Source organism: Stegastes partitus, unplaced genomic scaffold (genome assembly GCF_000690725.1).
Source record: "Stegastes partitus isolate 25-593 unplaced genomic scaffold, Stegastes_partitus-1.0.2 Scaffold10, whole genome shotgun sequence".
NCBI classification, from domain to species: Eukaryota; Metazoa; Chordata; class Actinopteri; family Pomacentridae; genus Stegastes; species Stegastes partitus.
In genome coordinates this window covers 1,801,688-1,824,634 of record NW_007577741.1, presented here as the reverse complement: position 1 = coordinate 1,824,634, position 22,947 = coordinate 1,801,688, and the positions used below count along the sequence as shown (strand labels likewise).

The 22,947-nt window shown below is 44.3% G+C and overlaps 1 protein-coding gene across 1 annotated transcript in view; it reads right to left on the bottom strand.

The window, feature by feature from the left end:
* Nucleotides 1–17,049, bottom strand: part of LOC103360486 (semaphorin-3F-like) — a 51,189-nt gene extending 34,140 nt beyond the window's left edge. The window contains 3 exon segments of the mRNA XM_008286261.1: nt 15,135–15,288; nt 16,739–16,795; nt 16,798–17,049. Of these exon segments, the coding sequence (XP_008284483.1) occupies nt 15,135–15,288; nt 16,739–16,795; nt 16,798–16,944 (358 nt within the window). The 5' untranslated portion in view covers nt 16,945–17,049.
* Between the last annotated feature and the right edge of the window lie 5,898 nt (nt 17,050–22,947).

Sequence of the window (22,947 nt, the reverse complement as noted above, 5' to 3'; positions counted from 1 at the left end):
TATTTTAGAGCAAGACAATTTATTTCAGCCTCACATCCACGCAATGCAGCACACGCAGAGGGAGACGCGATTCCAACGTTCAATGAAAACCAGCAGGAAAGTTTGGTGAGAGCGGCGGGAAGAAAAGGAAAGCAGGGGAGACCAACTGGGGAGAATTAGCTGACTGGATGGTGCGAGTGAAAGAGCGTCCATGTTAACTTGTCCATTCGCTGTCCGTCTGTCTGCTCAGTATAAATGAGAGGAGATGAGCGGAGAAAACAAAGTGGGGGATGATGACCGTCAGTCAAGGGCATTCATTTTTTTTTCTTAGTGCTTGTATGATGGACGTGGCGGTAGTGAGAATGGAGGGGAGGGGGGGCAGTTGTGGCAAAATGAGAAGAAGTGGGGGGGAGGGGAGGCAGACAGTGGGAATGCTATAGGACATTGTTATGGAAATAGTTGCATCTTTTAACTTATACATCCATCTCTAAGTGACCATAAAACGGCAAAAATACTAGATTATGAAAGTGGTAATTCAAAGTGCGACATATTTCAGACAATTGCAGAAGACAGGCGGTGAATTCATCTCGTAGAAAACCTCATTGCAATCAGACTTTTGCCCAAGCATCCTCTGACAAAGCTAACTTCAGTACGTGAGCAGAGGAATGCTGCATGTTGTGATCCTTCCCAACACGAACGGCCTGAATCATTCGAAAATGAAGGGGCTTCGCTTGAAAATAATTACAGGCTGAAAATGATCATTTACATTCCAATAGGTTAAATATGTGCTTTGAAAGCGAAAAAATGTCATTCAAGATGAAACATGTTGGCAGCCATTACATCTTTAATGGATGATGTGAATTGTCTGCTAAAGTTGGGCCCCGCTCTCTTATCCAACCCCGCAATTAAAGTAAAGCTACCCAAGGTCAGGCGGAGTGACGAGGCTGACAGACCTATAGATTACTGTCTGTCTGTGTAATCCATGGCCTTTTTTTTTTTTTCCTCCCTCCTTTACTTCTCTCGCTGACACTCGGCCTCACCTTTTTAAAACACCAGCGCCTGTTAATTTGGCGGCTTTCATGTTTGATAGACAGCTGGGACATCCTACCCCGTGACCCCCGTGGCCTTTTTCTCACCCCGTGACCACACGGGTCAGCAATTCAGAGGATGTCTGCTTAGCGGCGCTGAGGAGAAGACGTGGTGTCAGATTCATATTAATATAAAATTAAATTGCGATGTTAAACAGCGAGGTTTTGCAGAAAAAAATTAGCTGGAAATAACAAACCTGAGGAGCGTTCAGAGTGGATTAAAGACGTGACACAAGATCGCTTGTCTGTCACATAAACCCTTCATGTTAATACTACACTGCAGTCCAGGCATGAAGTGGGGCAAAAGAGACAAACTCCCTGTTCTGATTCCTGGCTTTATCAATTACATTCAACCAGTGGAACAAAAAGACAGCGATTTAGAAAATGGTGAAGCCTCCTCTGGTATGTTTTTGTTGGCGGTTCTGCTCAGTGAGATTGAGTGTGCAGCAGAGACAGATAAGAAATGTTGAAATGACCTCTTCACCACTTAAAACAGTCAACACACAAAGCCTCCGCCTGCATACGAGTTTTATACTTTCAGAAATCCGGAGGAGCTAGCCGGGTGCAGGTTGGCACGTCGCAACATTCGACAACATCTGCAGCGTTTTACAAAAGAAAGTGTTAGTTGGAAGTACCTGTGCAATCGAGAAAGATAGTGATACATATAAAAAGAGAGGCAGAAAATTGAACGGAAGGCAGGAGTCTTATCAGCTGGAGGAAGGGAACATGCGTGACAGTTGGAAATCTTGGTCACAGCCACCCTCCATCCGTCCTCACGTTGGGCGTTGAAGGAGGCCGGTGATTGCACAGACACATGGAGGCTAAAAAGCCCTCTTATCTTACACTGTCATACCTTGTCATAAATCAGCGCTTAGCCATCCGCTCTGCACTGATAAGGCACCCAAACATGGCCTGCTCCCCACCAGGAATGGAGAGAGGCTTTTTTCTTTTATGAGCTGCCTCTCTCATCCTCTCTCACACTCCCTTCTCCTATCTTCATTATCTGTTTTTCATTCATCAGATCTGAGCAGCAGACAAGTTACTTTTTTTTTTTTTTGGACTACATTTGGGGCTTGTTTGTTTGCAGCTTGCCATATTTTCCTCTTGTAGCTTTTCCAGCAGTCTGGTTATGATCATCTCAAGAACGAATGAATGTTTCGCAACATTCGCAGAAGAACGACTTGGGAGTGCTGAGAAATGATCTTTTGATTGTCGTGCAATCGGTAAAATACATTTCCAGCAACAAAGCGATAGATACTGAATGTGCCCAAAGGTGTTCACGGCCAGACGGCTACTGCAATACCAAAAGTGTATAAAGCCCCATGATGGAACAGGGTGGTTAAAGGGTGACATTTCTTCTGTAGAGGAGGCCAGAAGTTATCTCCATTTCCTCATCTTAGGAGTTTATGTTCTTTTGCAGACTGATGAATTATCCCGCGAGTTTATTGAAAAAGGATTAGAGTAAGTTTAGGGTTGAGATAACCTTTATAAATACCAGGACTGCTTTCAGAGGTGTTGAAGAAATGATCCAGTCTCTGCTGATATTAGACACTCGTAGCACATAGAAAATTTTTAGAAAGCAGGTTCTGACATAAGTGGAAAATATACTTCTCAGCAAGTCACGCTATATTATTCAGATTTTGTGTATTGTACAGAAAACACAATGAACATTTAGATTTTGGAGTTTAGCGGTACAGCATTGAACTATCTTCAACAAAACTGACTTTGTCTCACTCCTTGTCACATACAATCACTTTGCTAGGACCTCTTGGCGTCACATTGGGTGCACTTCACACCCTGGAGCATCCTTTTTCAACGTGCAGAGTAGTTTGAAAGACTTATAAAACTCCACAAATGCCACAAACAGATGCCACGAGTCTGTAGCCAAATGTTTCCTGCTGGTGTCATCACTGTCACTGACAGGTTTGCCTTGCGACGTGTGCTCAGTTTTGTGAAAAGGTGTAAAAGTAACCATGTTTTGGTGCCTTAAATTTAACCAGTGAGTGTAAGCAGCAAGTGGAAATGTGTAAAAACGTAGTCCAACACAATAATCAAACCTCCTGGATGAAAGGTCTGTGACTTAGTCTGCCAACACCCAGCCATCTTCCTCATGGAGCTTTTTTAAAACTTGAAAAACTCTTTCAAATAGCAGTAGTTTAGGCCCTGCAAATGATAAAAAACTGAGGTAACTCCACACCTGACGTACCTGAAAATGCTGCTGTGCATGATGCCGGGCACGAGAATATATACGTTTGTCAAGAACCAACCCCAGCAGCATGACTAGAGCTTGTCCAAAGGCAGACTAATCTGTGGGACTTGAGCTTGTTTGCACATGCTTTGCATAAAACAACATTTTTCAGCTTCTACTGACACAAAATACACGGTAATTCAGTGAAACACTACAGCACGCAGCGTAGCGTAGGAGCTGAAATAAATGCGATGTTCCCGTCGTGTCTACGGCCTAATTTGCTCATAATGCTTTGCAATGATTTGTGACTAATTAATCATGCATAGATGGTTTAATGGGACAGTGTAATCCAGCCACGGCGGTGAAAAGGTAAATTTCACGCTGTGCACCAATCCTGTTTGTTAATGACACTGGAATAATCAAAGCCATAGACTAATGAATTCCAAGCATCCTATACTTCCTAAATGCAATTACACTTGAACAAAGCGTCATTTGGATTGGAGATCTTCCCAGTGTCAAAAGACATTTTTTTTGTTTCCTCTGTCGGATTCTCGGCCCACATTAAAACTAGATCTGTCAGCCATGGAGGGGAAAAAAAGTTTGTGCCTCTGTGTTTGTGCCAGGAGGTGCTGCTTCTTATAAGCTCTGTGAAAGGCTGTCTGTGGTCTTCCATCATTGTAGTGCGCTGAAGCAAAAGGTCCAGAGGAGCATCAATTCATCTAACATGAAATCCTACAGAACATGAAAGCCCAGGATCATAGCCAAGCTTTGAGTGATGACTGTTGCGCCATTAGTGCCAAGAGGAGGAAAAGTGAGAGACGAGAATGATGAGAGACAGAGAGAGGAAGAGAGCGAGCGGAGGAAGGCAAAGGACAGACAGAGATGCTTTGAGCATTAATGCCGTGCCAATGTTGTATGCCACTCCCCCTCCGCTTCCCCGGGGACATGAATGAAGTAAATGAATGATGGACCCAACCCACACAAACGCCCCTCTTCTATTGAGACCAAGCAGTCCATTCACGGGGATGAGTGAGGCGTCGACACCAACAACAACAATAACAACAGCAACATAGGAGGCCCTTACTCCGATTTCTCATTCATACATATGTATGCAGCGACACAGACACACACACATATGGCACAGATGCCACGGACAACACTGCCAACATACCATTAGGGACACCTAGAGAAGGTTCCTGAGAACAGGGCTGACCAACAAAGCTCGGAGGCACGGAGGCGTGAACGGGGCAGGCATGAAGAAAATCTTGGCATCACGTCAATGCAACCGCCACAATGATTAGGGATGAGAGGCCATCTCCTCCCCTCCACAATCAGCACATTATCAGTGTACGAACTCAGAAAACAAGGCTTGGAAACCTCATGTTCCACCACATTGTGCCCTCCCTCCTCCGCCGCCCGGCTCCTCTCTGTTGTTCTCCCAGGACGAGGTGGGTTCAGGGGGGTTTCTCCGCCACACAGGCGTGATCTCACTCTGAGGTCTGACCTTCAAACTCGAGGCATTACTCGCCCGAAGCCACAGCGGCTAATGGAACACGGGGAATACAAATCCGATTCAAGCGAAATCAATCTGACAAGGAGGGCTTTGCTATTTACCAAGCTTTACATCTCAAACTTGGAAGGTAGCCTCCTGTAACGACGTTAGCATCTGACGGAGGCTCAGTTTTCACCAGTTGTGCATCACGCAGGGAGAACGTATGCAGAGAATATGAAAGTGGGAGAGGGGGGTACTAACTAAATGATGAAACACAGCTCTGAGAAGGAGGAGAAGGAGGAATGTTCCGGCTTTTTTAATCCAATCCAATACACCAGTAGTGCAGCCTCCCACAGGATCATGGGCAGGCTCAACCACAGGCCTCGTTTCTGCCATAATCACATAGAAAGCTACTTGGCCTTCATCCAACGCGCACACACACACTCACACTCACACAGAAAGACTTGATAGACTAAAAGTCCAACACCTGAAAAATTCCTCGAGGTTGTGGGTGTTTGAGGTCGACCAGCTTCTGCCTAAAAACAACTCTGACCTCTCACTGAGGAAAGGAAGCATTAAAACGCTGCCAAACTGATGAAGTGCGAGACTTTGATCGCATAAACACTCCGCAGAAAGAAATATTTGTATAAGTCGGCCTCTCATTATTTCGTGTTGTCCGCAAAGAGACGTATGGTTGGAAACGCGCTTCGGGCTTCGGTCCAAACGTGCCCCCGTGCCAAATCGCTTGCAACACTCCTCCTAAGACGATTTGTGTGACAATATGTAAGTGTGAAGAACGTCAGCAGTTTTCATTGACTCCAACGCCGGACCTTACGGTGCGAGGTTACCGCCGGGGCATCGGCGCGGCGCTGACCTGTGGAGGCTGCTCGCCGAAGCAAACCGTCTCATCTAACACTTACACACAGCTAATGGGAAGCAGACACACAATTTGTCCTGAGTATGCCTTTGTGCACCCACGCTCCTCTCCTCCTTTTCATTCTCAAATCCCTCCATATATCCAGGCTCTGACTGAGATAGCAAACCTGACACTGATGCCCTGTAGTCCATTAGCACTCTCAGAGCCCCGTCGGATTCTGCTCTATTGCTCCCTTCACATTTTCCCTCCTCTCAGCCCATCTTCCCGACAGTCCTCATTTCTCTCTCGCCCCTTATCGGACTCTGTCTCTCTGCGTCTCTGTCTTCACTCACTCCTTCTTCTAGATGTCTGAGCTGGAGCGAGACAAGTTTAAAAGATATTTGCACCACTCACAGTTGTTACTTCTCATTTTAAGCATTTCAACTGTAGAAGTTTGGTTTATTGTGCCATTCTGTTTCTGATTATACTTGCAAATGATGATAATAATAATAAAACCTATCAGTGCCTTTGCAGTGGGACCAAGGTTGTAGTCATGCAAGTCAACCTCAGGTAACATTACAGAGAAATTGCTGCAGAAAAATCCTCTTAGACACATGAAAAGCTCCATCAATAGCTACTCTCCAGCTTGTATCTTGTAATGCAAAGTCACTTTCAGACACACTTGTAATTATTGATAGGACAGCCGGACAGTTGTTCTTTAAAATGCCAAGAAAGGCTAAAAGAAAAACTGCCCAAGGCGATGTCTTCAAACAGTCCATTTTTAACTTGCACTGATTTAAAATTAGGCAAACAGAAGCTATTTGGGTGGAAAGGCTGGACAAAGAGCTTTTGCTTGACTTGGATTAGGGTGCTGCTGATTGACTGGTCATTTAAAGACTGCTATCGAGTTATTCCGCCTCTAGAGAAGAAGCAAAGACCGGTGACCTTCTTCACATAGTTACTGAACTCTGAGCGCGATCCCCGAAAGAGCAAGTCGATTGTCATTTATATGCTGTGTGCCAAAAGACTTCAAGCACTCGCAGCTACACTTCACAGCACCCTTTGAAAACACACACAAAAAAAATAAAAAATCAATCCAGTGATTTGGAGACTTCAGATGAAATATATTTGGACTGTTGCTATTCTGTGTGGTATTTTTATGGAGTTGTTGTTTGATCTAAAAAGCCAGTAAACAGCAATTTTAAGCCCCAGGAGCACATTTGAGAAGCTGGTAAAAGCAAATGTTTTGTATTTTTTGCTTGATGAATGCATCCAATATTAAAATATTCATGAAAATTGCAGTGATAGAGCATTTGGAGAAAGTTAAATCGAAATCGCTGGACTGAAAGATTTAACTAAAGAAATGTTTTAAGTGTTGCCATCAATTCCTTTTAATGGATGAAGCGATTAAAGGACTCATAGCCTAAGAACTAAAATATGACTCCTTTGTTGTGGGAGCTAAAAATCCAGCAGCATATACTCACATAACACTGGATGCAAACACAACAAACAGACCAACACACAGCCGTGTATGCATCCTGAGAACAACCCCACATGGTCAAAATGGCCACCATATGAAAGAGGTCAATGACACTGCAGTAACAAGATCCCGACACTGACAGACAAATGAAAATGAATGATAGCTGTCTAAGGTAAACAAGTGGAGAGGTGCCCTTGACCCGCTGTCTCCTTAATTTCAGTTAGAGCCGCAAACCCCCGAGAGGCTCCCACACCTCAGACACATCTGGAGAGCACGTCCAGTCGGCCGGAGATCAATCCTTCATCTATTCGCTCGCTAAATTCCAACTCCACAAGATCACGCCACGGCATCATCAGAGTCGATTGTTTTAGTAAATTTCTTTCCGCATTTGTCTTGGCTAGGACTCGATGCCGCTTTGCTTGAGGATTTCCTGCGAGCAGGCGAGACAGCAGACATCTGGGGAAATAAGCACAAAGCTGTGATTGCATCCCACCTCTTCTCTGCGGAGAGAATCATTTGAACCCGATTCAGTTTGTGAGGAGTGACAGGTAGACGCTGCTATGGCAACCGAACCAAAGCGGTGTCACAGATAGCAGCTCTTTTCAGAAGATGCTCTGCAAGAATGCGAGCACCCACACACACAGACACACACACACACACACACAAACAAACAATGCAGACATAACCACATGGACTTGAAATGAATATTAAAAGACTCTCTCTCCCATTCCTCCCTGTCACTTTGAATCTTAAGAAAAGCCACCACTGGTAAAAGCCATTAGCATCTCGCTCTCTGGCTCCGTCTCCAACCTCAGCTCCCCCCCACCACCCTGCTGCCCCTGTTCTGCAGGTGGAGAGGTTCACCACTGCCTGCATAACAATCTGCCCCGAACAACGATTAAAATCGCACCTCAAGAATCACGGGCTCTACAAAGTGCTTCGAGGCACAAAAGAAAACAATTACAAAGGCCACACTAAACACTTTCCTCAAACGCGAGGGAATAAAAAGACATGAGTGTGACGTACCACTGTGGCTTACATCTATTTTTATCTCGTCTGCCACATTTCGATCTACAAAAACTGGTTGCAGCAGGGACAGGGAGACACAAACGCACCAGGATCTACACATTGTCTGTCAGTCACCTACACACACACTCCCACATCCATCACAGTGTGTCTGTCTCTCAGCCCCTGCTGAGCGTTGCCTCCCTTTGCACAGCAGACAGAGAACTGACAGGGCTTCATACTGAACCTGCTGAACAAGTCAAGTACAACTACCACGGAGCATTCTAGTTAGGAAAGTTTCAAGCTTGAAAATTTTAGTTTTGGGTTCTGAAGAGGTCGTCTGACTTCATCGTGGTCATGAATGTTGTATTTATAAATAGTGTGTCTAAAATACAGTGACACGGCAGCTTCTTCACAACACAAGAATTTAATATTAATAAATGCTTAAATAAATGGACTGTCATAACCTGTTTTATCACAAAAGAACACTGATTTAAAACCATCCATCCATTATCTATACACCGCTTAATCCCCATTAGGGTCATGGGGGGCTGGAGTCTATCCCAGCTGACTCAGGGTGAAGGTTGGACAGGTAACCAGTCTATCACAGGGCTACACTTAGAGACAGACAACCAAGCACACTCACATTCACACCTACGGACAATTTAGAATCCCCAATTAACTTCAACATGTTTCTGGACTGTGTGGGAGGAAGCCGGAGAACCTGCACGGGGAGAAAGATCCCGGATGTCCTAACCAGTACACAAACCAGCGACCTTCTAGCTGCGAGGCAACAGTGCTAACCACCGAGCCACCTTGCAGCCGATTTAAAACCAGGAGAATGCTAAACTCCCAAACCAAAAGCCTCTTCAACAGCTATGTAAAGCATATAAAATGATGTAACTGTATTTTTGTGGGTCATGTGTGTCAAAGAGGGAAAAAAAACTTCTCCGCAGACACATTCACATAACAAAAATATGACTACATTTACATTTGAATCAGTGTAGTCATGATAAAAACTGAGACTACTACTCTGACTACTTTTATTGTCTTTTTCAGGCTTTTTTGTGTCTCTATTAGTTTAACATTAGTGGTTTTCGCACCGTTGACTACCACCTTTTCGCTGCAAATCTGACCTCCTCCGAGTTCCAGAGCTCTCCTTTCTTCACTTGGTTGTGTGCTTTGGCTTCCTAATTAAATCCATGACGTTATTATCAATATGCTCGTTGAAATGCAATCAGTCGAATATCAGAAGTTAAGCGACCCAATACAAACAGCTGATGTGATTAAATCATTGCACAAGAAGGGGCGTGGACGGTGGATAACACGCAGAACCGGTGACTGAACCATTCCTGCTTCATCCAGCTGTTTTGAGGCGAATGGAAATGATTCAAATGCAAAACGATCAACCCAGATGTTGGTCGCCTTTACTGCGCTTGGAGCATCTCAGCTTGCTCAATAAGTTGATTCTGATGAAGCTGGCTGAGAGGACCTGCTCCTCCCCAGTACAAATAATTAAATCTATGATTAAAACGCCTAATAGCAGGAATAATAAATAGCGGGGTGATTACGTTTTCATTTGGATGTTGTGCATTTTAATCACCACAGGGGGAGATTCCAGCATTAATAAGTGCTTAGGCTCGGCACGCCAGCTCAAAAGAAATATTTAAATTGGGGTAAAAATCTTTTCAATCCAGTGCCTTTCATGGGAAGCAGTGATTTGTATGTGCATTACTCTCTGTGATATCATTAAAACGTGGGACGCCGGCAATTTGTAGAGCGAAAACAGCTTAAACGCAACACAGATGCATCTCAGACTGAACTTAGCGCTGTACTTACAGCATGTTGGTAAGTAAAGACGTGACCCCCCCCTCCTCCCCTGCTTCCTCACTGTTGTTCCTTCATCTCAAGGAAAGTCTGGCCACTTTAGAGACCCCCCTCCTTTCTCCCCTTTTTGCTAAAACAGTGAGCCCCTGCTGTGGGCGGCATACTGGGCGCTCTCCTCCCTCAGCTCGCACTGCCAGGCTCTTATCAACAGGCAAGTAGAGAGGGTGTAGAGTAAAGGCAGAGGAGGAGGAGGAGGAGGAGGATGACGAGGCAGAGGAGGAGAGGGAGATAAAAAGAGAAAGAAACAGACAGGAAGGACACTATATTTAGCGCTGGAGCTGTCGCCTTCTGTTTTTCTCTCCTGAATAATCATAGTTTGACAGAATGCATCCTGCAGAGCAGAGGTTGCTGGGATGCACCACCCGTCCCCTCCTCCTCCTTCTACTCCTACTCCTCCTCCTCCACCACCAGCAGCAGCAGCAGCAGCATCTCTAGAGAGAAAGTATTGTAATAATTGCTGGGGGCTTGCGTGCCACAGCCACTGCGCATTACTTTGTGGAAACATTTCCAGTGCCATGACATTCTCTAATGGAGATAATAGGAAAAAAGGAGGCAATTTTGGACTGCGGGCTGCCAACAGGTACGACGTCGCACACAAAGAGGGTTTAGTGCATCCAAGTGGTGTGGACACATGAGCAGAAACATGACCAAAGGACGTTTAGAAAAGCTGTTCTGCAGTTTCTCAGAATTGGATTTCATGTGGGTCGAGACAGCAAAAGGCTGTGACAAATTTGTGAACCTCATGTACCGATGATGTTTATCTGCTGGGAAAGAAGCAAACATGCACTGCTGGTAGGTAGAAGGCCACAGAGGATGTGGATTAGATAATACTGCACAGCCAACTTTACCCAGGGCAAAAGGATTATTACCCAGCGGATCGGTGCGTCTGCTACTTACTGCTCGTTTCTGAAAAATAAAATAAAGAAACGTGGCGAACACGTGACATTTATGTTCCGAAGCATTAATTAGCTGCACTGCTTTCTTCTCATAACTTAAACATTGCTCCCTTATCATCAAAAATCAAGACAACAGCTATTTGCTGGAAATTAGTCCATTTTTTTCTACTCGTCCATACTGACCAAAGAAATTAGAGATACTGTTTGCACAACATTTCTGCCTTTTCCAACCCAGACGTGTTTCAAATAACTGTGACGAAGTGATGTGGAGAAGGGTTTTACTGTGAAAGCACTATATAGAATGACAGCAAACCAAAGGAAAACCATTGAAAAAAGTTTGCAGCACAACAAATCAGACAATCAGTACAAAGCTGTCTTATTCCTCATGTGAAGCTACAGAAAATATACCAACAAAAGGTCCTTAAAATGCACTAAAAATCTATTCGAACAGCATCTTCTGAGCAAGTTAAACTCCACATACGGCACACAATTATCACAAGTAACACCACTGGCACCTTCCACTACAGATGATAATAACATTTATTCATTAGGCCTGTGAGTACATTGTACTGGTACCAGTATGTTTCTCTGTGCAATGCATGCCTCATTATGTCCAACATCTCTGATTAATGCATGTAACATAATATATTATAACACTACCCTCTGTGATGTGTAATGTGCTCTAATGATACAGCTAATTAATGACATTAGTTTTGTGGCTGAACAGCAGGAAGGTTTCTGGGTTATGAGAATGACACACTTGCAGACTGAATGCGTTTGCCATCTCCCCAGTGATTAGCCAAATCGAACACGGTGGTTTCATGCAGCCTCCTCGCCTTTGTTTGAAGGAGACAGATCAAGACAATTGGTGCAGCGAGCAGAGGAGTGGTGGAGATTTGTGGGATTTTTACATCTACTGAAAAATCGCAGGCTGTCTGGACTTTGCCTGGCTAGAACTAAGACCCAGAAAGGTTAACTGTGGATAAGATCTCAGCAGCTCATTGACTGCTAAGGCGTGGTTTCCAGCGTCAGACTCGTATAAGAAGTGTGCAAGTTGGCTGAGGTGCAAACTTTGCTTTGGTAAGGTGTGATATGTCATGGCCAGTCAAGAAGAGTTATTACAATACGGCTTTCTCTTTCACCAGAGAAGACAAAAAGCTGCCAACAGCACAGGACCACCTACATGGAGGAATGTCACACCGGTGTAACATGTGGAAGGCACAAGTCTCTTCCCATATGTACATAAATCTGCGCACAACACGTAATCTGTGGAAAGTGTCTATTGTTGGAGAGTCAGAAATAGAACAAAGTTCAAACTCAGTAGCAGCTCCTGATTATTCAGAGAATAAAAAGATGAAGGACACGTCGCCGTTTCTGATCTTAACCCTGAAAAGTGTCAGGAGAGATGAGCAGATAGCAAAGTCTTTGTTGAGGCGTGACAACCGTCGACCCATTACGCGGGACGAGAAGACCGTCTGGAGGGGGGGGAGTGCAAAGGCTGCAGCGACTCTAAGATTCTCCCTGAGAATAAGTCCAATTACAGGACTGCCTGGCTTTGTCTTTTCTCTCCAGGCTCTCTTCCCAGAGCTAACCTCGCGCCCAGGTGTTCCAGAGGCCGAAGCAAAACAAAGTTAAACACTTTCAAATGTGCCTGAGGATTAGCCTAACAAGCTATTACTTGTTAATACGGTGCCATTCTCCCACAGTTTGAGGGCAGTTAACCTCGGGTGTGACTGGCTTCTGTTTGAAGGGTCACAACCTTGCAGAGCCCTGCGCACTAAAATAGCATGTGATTACAGACCTTGTTTAAAAGTAAATATAGGAGTTCTCAGCAGCTGATCCGGGCCCGTCCCGGTCAGTCTTTTAGGAGAAAGAATACACCTACATAACTGCACAAACGTGACCTTTTCTGTTAGAACTCACAACCTTATCTGAATATTTTCAAAACCTCGACTAGACTTTTGGGTTACGCTGCAGAATAATAGATGCTGTGGTTAAATTCTCCTTTTTTGGAGAAAATGCGCTGTTTGGTTTGAGAGATGCATTGCTGTCTGGTGTTTTTTAAGTGTGTGTGTGTGCTATTTCTCAGTCCTTTTGAAGTCTGGGTTGATGATCTGCTTTGAATGGACATTCCTTTGGTCTTAGCCTCTGTTTGCTCACTTGGTCCTTATCACAGTTAATAACTCAGCCTGTACTAACATACTCAGTAGCTGCTTTAGGCAAAATTATCAGCTTTAGGTTTACGGTGGCGGTTTAGGTTGTAAACCCGCTTCTACAAGATCTGGTACTGAAAACTTACTGACGGGATTACTGTGCTTTAGAAGATGGAGATCCTGTATTATTAACATACTGTGATAGAAATCAGTTGAATGAAAGAGAAGTGATGAAACAACTCGTACAAAAATAAACAGCTCAGGCAATAAAGTCAGAGTTAGGCACCAAAATGCAGGAGTCTTTGAGCCATTATGTCACAGTGATTTTTAATATTATTTAATCCGATTTTTAGTTTTGGAGAGTTTCAGGAAAATGTGTAAATAAATATCTCAATACCAGACAGAACGAATAAACGGCAGTATATGCAGAATGGGTTTCCAAGATAATCCCACTCAAACACAGCCCTAATACTGTATTTATATCAGAAGATTCTTTGCTTTTCTTTATGTGTGTACTGTATTTGACCCGCTGTCTGTTGCTTTGATGGAGGGCAAATATTTGAACCGCAGAGACAGAACGTGTGGGTTCTCTGGTAACAAACTTGGATTTCGGCCAAGCGCAGCAAAACTCGTCTCTGCCAGCTTCATAAAATGCAAATAATCAGTGAAAAGTGATACTGGTAACCTTTATGGATAAACACGGCCGGCTGGAAATTCAGCAACGTACCACAAACACAACTGATTCTATTAGCAGCTCTGGTCTACTTGTTTCCCTTTATCATCAAATTGAAAGAACATCAACAGGAATATTTCATCACAAGGCTCTTACCAAACTATATTTGCATGGCAGCGTGTTATGAGGCCTAAAGCCAAGTGTTTCCTCGAGTACACCGGCACATAAAAAAATGAATAAAAGCACATTACACAAGTTATTCCCAGCGGCGCGCTGCAAAACCAATACAATTAGGAAATGCACAGCTTAGGTGCGTTTCTGGTCTCCAGCTATCTGAAGTTGCTCTGTGAGGCATAAAGTAACCTCCAAAACTAATTAAAAACAAAAAGGAACTCAATTAAAAGAAGTAGAAAATAAATGAACTCTTTTCTAGCAAGCAAACGCGAGACCATTAGCGTGTGAAATCCGACTCGATTAGAAGACGGAGAGGAAGAGATGGGATGAGAGGGATGAGGGGAGGGAAAACAAACAGATAAGCAAAATATCAGAGGAGGCGAGACTGAGAAACCTTCGCAGACAAAGCCCCTCAGCTCAGCTTAGCATGAAAACCGCGATATGAAGAAACGCAAATTAAGGCAAACAAGGCATTTGTTATATTTCAGGATTGTTTTTTTTGTTTTTTTTAATATAAGTGTTACAGAAACACTCGACAATATAACAAGTGTGATTTTTAACAGCAGCATGCATTATTCATCTGCGATACCTTTGATTTTCCCAGATGTTCACACTTGAACAAACTTCAGACACACAGCTGAGAAGTGAAGTGTGGTGATCTCATAAAAAGACAGGCAACGAAACTCAACAGAGTCTTATTAAAGCCGTCTTCAGAGACAGGTGCTATAAAACCTCAGTCGCCGACACAATGACTGCTGACAATGGAATGAAAGCGGCGGAGACTGCACCGCCGAGACCTATTTTAACAGGACAGTTCAACGCACACTCAGGGTCTCATGTGGCACTGGCTAGCATTCATAACATGCTGGATCTGCACCCTGAGTGTGCGCCCAGCCAAGTGTTAAATCTGACTTGATTTCAGGAGGGAGCTGAGGTCACACAAAGGCCTGTTTGGGGAACTAATAGCGGCCGGGCGATTAGATGAAGACATATTCTCTATAGGCCCCTGAATGGCTCAGGACAATCAGCAGCACATCTCCTCATCCCTCTCATCAGGCCTCTCGTACACAATCACACAATCAAACTCACTGTAAAGCACTGAGGGGACAAACGCCGGGCTTTGCCAAGAACCTGAATTCAGCCGGTGCCAATAACTAACCCCGCTCCAGTTATTGAACAAGATCGAGTAATTGTTACACCAATATTCAAATCCTGCAGAGAACCACAGCAAAGTGGGTCACAGCTTTATTTTAAGTGCCTTACCTTTGAAGGACAGGAAGATTCTGGGAGCGGACATCGGCTCGTTGGAAGGGGGCAGCCCCCCAGACGATAAGGCCAGCAGGGCCAGCAGCCAGCACAGTTTGTCCCACAACATTGTCCCTCTGTTTGTTAACAGAGGAGAAGGAGAGTCCAGGAGCTGAGGGACAGACAGGGATGAGCATCAAACATAGACATTGCTGCATTGTGTAGTCTTTGCTTTTTTATGGCACTGAAACCTGAGAATACAGAGAATCAAGCAGGGGGGGAGAGACACTGAGGTAAAAACTGGATCAGGTTTTATGCTGTGCTTCTGGCAAAGATTTTGGCCATGGGTTGTGTAATATAGGCCAAGCAACATAACCCATAACCGTAAGGGAGTCTGGATGGGAAGTGTGCTGGCTCAGAATTTGGTTTTCACCATGGCTTCTGGATGTTCTGATGAATCTGTCATTGTGATATGCCTTTCCTAAACGCCCACAATTGTTCTTGCTGGTGTTTGCCTCTGCTCGCTATAAAGGAAACTGTGTAAAACGAGTCTCCTTCCAGCTGAGAGAGCCAAAAGAAGCCACCGCTTTCTCCCTCTCCCTGCAGATCCTCACTTTCCACCAAATGCATTTGAGAAAGCTGCAAACAAACGGTCAAGAGTTTAGCAGCTTTCACTGTTAAATCTACAGCGAGACCTGAATTCCACCAGTGACGAGGGGAGCTGCTCCTTGAAGCCTGGCGCACAATGGCAGATTAAATCACAACATGCTGTTATCCGCCACAAAGAGAGCTGAAGATAAAATCCTCATAAAAAAAAAGAAGACAGAACTCTCCCAGTTATCAGTAAGGTGGCAGGACGGTGCCTAATGCCAGCCTAGAAAACTTCTAAGGAGTGACTTTGGAAGGGGTTTGGAAACAATAAAAGATTTTTCAGTGAGGGCGTACTTTGCTGTAATTATCCCTGCATGTCACTGATCTAGTTGTAAACGTGGATCAGAGTCTTGAGGTCAAACTGTCAGTCAGGGTTTAAGATCAAGTTCCACATTGAGCCCTGAAGGCAGAACTCCAAAGCAGACCGTTAACCAAAATAAAGCCTGACTGGCTCTTTGAGTTATGAGGACATGAACATGAACCACGTGTCATTTATAACAGGACGTGGGATTTTAAACCTTATCAGTGAAAAGCAGCAGCTGAGGACCACATTTACAGTTTAGTTTAAAGGCTACAGCATCACATGCAGCAGAAACTTTCAATGCCTCTGACACTCACACACACACTCACTGCTCTTGGCTCTTGCAATATTTCAAAATAGTATTTGAGATTATAGCTCATTAAAAATGACCTCCCACACGCTAGACAGACACCCCAAAAAATAAGAATACACACAACTTGAAGTGCATTGCTAAAAACAATCCATCTCTAACATTCTGGATCACATTATTTCACAAAACTTTACCAAATACGCATATATTCCATTTCTTGGAGCTTGCGCACGGAGCGCCGGTTTTATTCCTGCTCGACTCCACCAAATGTGGCTTTCTACTGATTCAAGCGCACATCTGTCACACCACAAATGATCATTCTAACTTATAACTCATGCATCAAAGCAACGCTCGCTTTACCTTCCAGTGAGGTCCAGAGAACAGTGTGCTACAGCTGGTGACCGTTTAATACCATCCACCCAGATTGTTGGAGCTCCTGTGTCCGCGGGCAGGAGTATCAGTGTATCCGCAGCAGATCCTGCGCGATTATCCCAGAGCCAAACAAAGCTTGGATTTAAATTAACTTGACGCAGCCGCTTTAACTTAAAGTGATCTCTAAATCGCATCAACAGATTCTGTATTTTCCAGTGAAGGAGGCGACAAACAAAAGAGTTGTTCCTGGAGACGAGCGGCTCAGCCGTGCGCAGCGGCGCTCAAGTGTGTAGTGCAGGAACAGCGGCTTTTGCAGGTGGATAGACTGAGGTCTCCCGGCTGTGGACACACCCATGGGGGAGGGAACCTACCTTCGCATCCCTGCGCTCCGTCCCTCCCCAAAAATTTTAACACAAAATGCTCTGCGTCTTCGCTCACTCCAGGGGGCTACAAAAGTAAAAACTTGCGTAAAGGAGAACAACTGTAGGCTTAAAGTAAGAGGAAATGTGAGCAGCAGGAGGGGATGTGGAGATGCCATGTTCCCTTCAGCGTTAAGACGACGAGCTGTCAAACGTATTCAGCTACAGCCACAACACCAAATATTTTCGTTAAAAAAAATAAAAATAAAAAAAATGGAACCAATAGTCTAAATCTCCTTTTAATGACTTGCCTTTTGGAGCAGATCATTTTTGCTGCATGTACAGGGTCATGGTGTGTTCCCCACTGCCAGCACTTGTCACATCACATCTTCCATATGGCCAGACTCTTCAGGAGATTTATGGTTTCATTACTTACAATGAAGATGGAAACACATTTACTGCGTGTTTGTTTCTCAAAAGTTGACCCAGAGTGTTGAGAATAAATGCTTAAATAAAACCTATGACCCCCAGTAGGTTGGAATCTGGATTAATTTCCATTTATTCGTTAAAAAAATAGACATTTTTGCATGAACATTAAGCCAGATTAGAATAAAACAAGCACCGTGGAGCTCTCACGCAGTGGATTCATTCTAATTCAAATACTCCCGTTGTGATTTACTGCAGTATGAACTTTGAATAATACACATAGTGAGTGTACAACAGGAGACTTGGGAACTTCTGTGCGAGCTATATTTTGTCTGAGTGAGGCAGTATTTTGCAACGATCATTTCATAATTATGCCAACTGCGTCCAAACGGCAACAATAAAGGTCAGAGGAACTGAACTCTGCAGCTCTATGGTTGATGGTTTTTAGGAGGATAACTACTGCTGTGGTCATCCAGATGAAGCTTCATGTTTTTTCTTTTTACAGGACCACTCCAGAATCAAAACAGGACTGAGGTCATTTCACAGCTTGATTAGCCCGTGATTGCCAGCTACTGATTTTTTATTTACTGACTGGAGCCAGCATGGAGTTGTGCTGAGAAGTTTTCAGATGTCCAGCTTGAGCCAAACAATTGTTGGGTTTCTGCTTGTCTTGGCAGCGCCGCCGTATGGAACAGCGCTTGATTTTTGAATGAATCTCTTATATGTATTTTGACTCGAGCAGAGGAGAAACAAAACATTTCCAGAGGAGAGGATGTCTGCATATTATTCATATAAGCGGCGGCCAGATGCAGATAAGGTAGATTTCCTCCAACACCTCGGCGACCTGACAGAGGATCACTGGCTCTCGCCTCAGATAGGCATCAGATATTCATGGGCAAATGGAGCCTTAAATCTTTTAATCTCACTTGATCCCCCCCCTGATCACACTGGCTTATTTTGCTTCTTATCCAGTCAACGCACAACACAGCTGACGCCCAGTGTGCATGCTTATTATTCTATAAATGATAAATACAGTAGCTTAGGTTTCATGCAGTCGCGGGGACGTTACAATCGCCTTACAATCGTGTACAGTTAGGCGGGAATCTGGAGGATAAAAGATGTTCATTTGCAGTTTCTTCTTTTTAACTCATTGGTGGTGGCAGTGACAATGAAACCTTCACAACCGCTATACCTGATGGGTGTTAAATAACCATGCTGCTGATGTGGAAATTCACACGTTTGTTTTATCATTTTGTCGTCACCTTTGTGCTGTCTTCATTACAAAAAAAAGGCCTCTGAGGAGAAAGAGACCGAATCTCTGGCTGTGACTTTGAGTTTTCCATCCTCTGAAAGATGTCTCGTAAAGACAATTATTACATTAGTCTATGCAAAAGAGGCTCAGCAGCGTGACTCCGGGCTTTGATGCTCGTAGCAGAGAAAGGAGGAGCGCTCAGCATCAGCGTTTGCCATTAGAAGTGTTAAATTTCCCCTGATACGGGCACAAAAAAAAAAAAAAAGCTCCAAGAAACAATTACCCCCACACTTACAAGCTCATGCACACAAAGCAGGAGATATATCCTTAAAGACCGTCTCTCTCACACAGCTGAAGGTACGCAGGTGGGCGTCCATGTTTGACGGCTAGTCTGTGCACCAAATGAATAACTTTTCTAAATATCTGGAACACAACTCCCAGTCCCGCAGGACTCACCAAGAATAAAACCGTGAAAGCATCTTTTTTTTTTTTCTCCCCTCCCAAACTTCACACATCAGCAGTTCAAACAACCTCCAGTGAGAATGTGTGTGGACCAGCCAAGTTTAATTGTGTCATTACTGCCACCCCTTTTTTTTGTTTCCCAGCTCCATCTATTCTTATTTTCTCTCATTCCTCTTTCTTCTCGTCTTCCCTCCTCTGTCTCTTAGCCAACAGCTGCATGTTGTTTCCTATATTTCTTTTTAATCAACAATATTATTCCCATCTTCAGGCCTCTGGTGGCCTCACCATCTGTCACATGCGTGAGACAAGAGGAAAGCAATTATTGAATCCTGGCTTTGAGGAGCGCCTGCCTTCATAAAAGTCCCTCATGCTTTCCAGTTTTTCCTCTAGCTTTCTGTAGCAGCTATCTGATGAGTAAAATAGGAAAGATAATGTAGAAACCAAAGATCACCACTGGGTGCCAGACCACAGAGGCGAGACAGTCACAGAGATTTTGTGAAATCTGATGTTTAAGGTTTTTTTTGTTCTTCAGACGAGAAGCCAGGTGTAGAAATGTGAATTTAAATACTGCTGGTGGGAAACTTTATTCTTCGTTCTCCTGAGAAGTTTTTTTTTTCACATTTATTAGATCCATTTGCTTTAGTTCTCCCTTGTGTAACAGCCATACTACATTTGCCAGGTTTCACAATGTGAGTTTGACTCCTACTTGAACATGTCTATTTAAAAATGTTGTCATTTTCCTGGAGGACACGAAGGCAACGCTGCATAGATTATTGTTGTCACTCTTACTGGATTCTCTAAGGATCGGTTAAAAAAATAAAAAATTTAAAAAATACATTTATGTATTCACTGCAACACTATAACAAATAATAATAAAATAATCTGCAGCTACATTAACATTTACACTGGTGGCGGTTTTCATGGAAACAGGTGCCGGGAAGGAATACAAATTCCAGGCAGCACGAGAGCAGAGGTCGTTCTCTAATATGAGTTTCATTACATTCAATGAATTTTTCTCCTCTAACCTTTTGCCACCAATGACACCACCATCCATGGAAAGTAATTATTAACAGGCTGCGACAACCTTAACCTCCGTCCTCTGGCTTCACCACATGATGGGGAGGCAATTAACAGCTGTTCATTACTGATGAGGTGAAGAAACAAGTGCAGCAGCGCGCCGCTGTGCACATCTGCATGCGTGCACACATCCAAACCGCACGGACAGATGTGAGCGCACACACATCCTCGCACACCACGCCACGGCGACACACAGCCGAGGATGCTGCGACACACAGAACGGCCCCCGGCGCTCTCCGAGGGACACATCGATTGTGTAGAATTTAATGAGGGAACATGTACTCATCCCTCCACCTCACCGGGAGAGCTGTTACCTTTTGGTGTGATAAGATATTAAAAATTCACACTGTTTCTGCAGCGCTTTGACTGGTATGGCAGCACGCTCATTAGCATTTAAATGGGAAAAAGATAACGCTGCACTTCGCAGAGTCATACCTCCATCACAAAGCCGGCTGACAGAGAGAAAACTTGAATCAGACGCTGAAAACTTTGGCTGCTTTTAGACACCTGAGACTGAAAATAGTTGCGTCCTATTAATAAAGTTGTGTTGTTCTGCTTTTATGCTCATAACTGTTGCGATGGAGTGTTGGAGACTCAATGATGTCGATGGGAAACCCAGGAAGAAACATGACTAGAAATGTGCAAAAAAGTACAGCTTCATTTGCTAGTGGAAGATGTCCATCCATGCATCCATTATCTATACACCGCTTAATCCTCACTAGGGTCATGGGGGGCTGGAGTCTATCCCAGCTGACTCAGGGTGAAGGCAGGGGACACCCTGGACAGGTCACCAGTCTATCACAGGGCTACACTTAGAGACAGACAACCAAGCACACTCACATTCACACTTACGGACAATTTAGAATCACCAATTAACCTCAACATGTTTTTGGACTGTGTGGGAGGAAGCCGGAGAACCCGGAGAGAACCCACGCTGCACGGAGAGAACATGCAAACTCCTAGTGGAAGATGTTTTATTGGGAATTCGTGGACATTTTTCTGTTCGTGGTATTCGGACAAAAAAAACAAACGTAAAAACTAAAAACGCTGACTCCAGTCTCTTGTTTTTGGAGCGGTTTCGGATATTTTTTCTTGCGACTATTAGAGCCTCATTGTGTGTTCTCTTAATAAATACAACAATATTTGTCTATTATTCTTGAAGTACATTCATGCCTGCAGGAGAGACATCCAGCCCCTGTTTCGAGACCCCCATTCAAACCGCATACTGTTTGGGATCCCAAACTAGAAAAATAACTGGATTTTTTTGCTATTTGTGTTGGCCTGGCACGATGCTAGCGGTGTTGACTTTAACAATTAAAGAGTCAAGACGCTGTAATGTTGAAACAATAGTCTCAGTGTAATGCAAATAAATGTGCAGGATGATGTTATTGCAATGCCGTAATTAGATGTTTGTGCCGCGATGCGAATGTGCTCGTCTTCGTTTACTCGCTCGCAAATACCTCGCCTTTGGAGCTGTATGCTAAAGATTAATGGCATTCTCTCTCCGCTGATATTCCTCCCATCCAGATCACACTGGCTGATTGTCATTTTTCAGCTCGTATTTGTTCCTCTGTCTTTTGTCAGGGAGGCTGACTATGACTCAGCTGGAGCTTTGCGGGGCTAAAAATGGGACAGCTGCCTTTTTTTAAACGACACAAGTTTGTCTCATTGTATCTGGCTCACATGTCTTCTGCCTGGGAACAGAGGGAGGAGGAGGGCAGCTGTGGTGGGATGATTTGGTATGAATTAAAGCTGTTTCCTAACAGGCTCCACAGGGTCTGATCCCGTCCTCCGCTCGCTCGCTGGATTCTCCCCATCGAGCAGAGCAGAGCGTGTATTATATTATAACGGCTCTTTTTTTGCCCCCCTCCCTCCCTTCATGTCTTTTGTTCTTCACAGTGCAGTATGCTGCAAACAATAACAATGGTTTTAAATTTAGCATGACTTTATGGATGAAGGTGCCCCAGCCATGCCACCTGTGGTTGGCTGAGGAGGCGGGGGAGCGGTTTGGGTAATAGTTTTCGTATGCGGCGTTGTTGGCGTGGGTTTCCCGAGGGTTGGTCTGTCACTGTCATTCTTCATTGGCATCCAGCCGCAGGTCTCTGGCCAGAGCGAGAGACTGCAGACAAGAGAGGAAATGACTTTGCTCTTTGGTCTACGCTGCACTCAAAGTGGTCAACTTTGCTAGTGTAGTCTGTGGTCTGATAGGGGAATACATGGGACTTTTACACCGTAGTCGTAATTACTCACACAGAGAGACAAACCTTCTTGTTATGGTTGTTTTTCTCCAGATTACTTCTGCTGCCGAAAGACAAAGTTAAAAATGACTGTTTGCTCCTGAAACATGGCTTTACTAAGATCCTTTTTGATACGACATCTCCTTTCCCTTCTTCTTCCCTTTGGGGAAAGACAGGCAGCAGACATCAGGTGATCAAGGCGAGCCGACAACAGGAAGCTGTAAAAGCTGGATAAATGGCACAACGGCTGGGAAGGCACCACAGACAACCTGGGAAAGCACATCGGTGTATACACCGGGGTGCTAATGAGGGAATGAGGAGCAGGTGAGCAAGTGGGTGTTGGAAATCAGGTGGCCAAGAAAAGATTGGAAGGGCCACAGGACA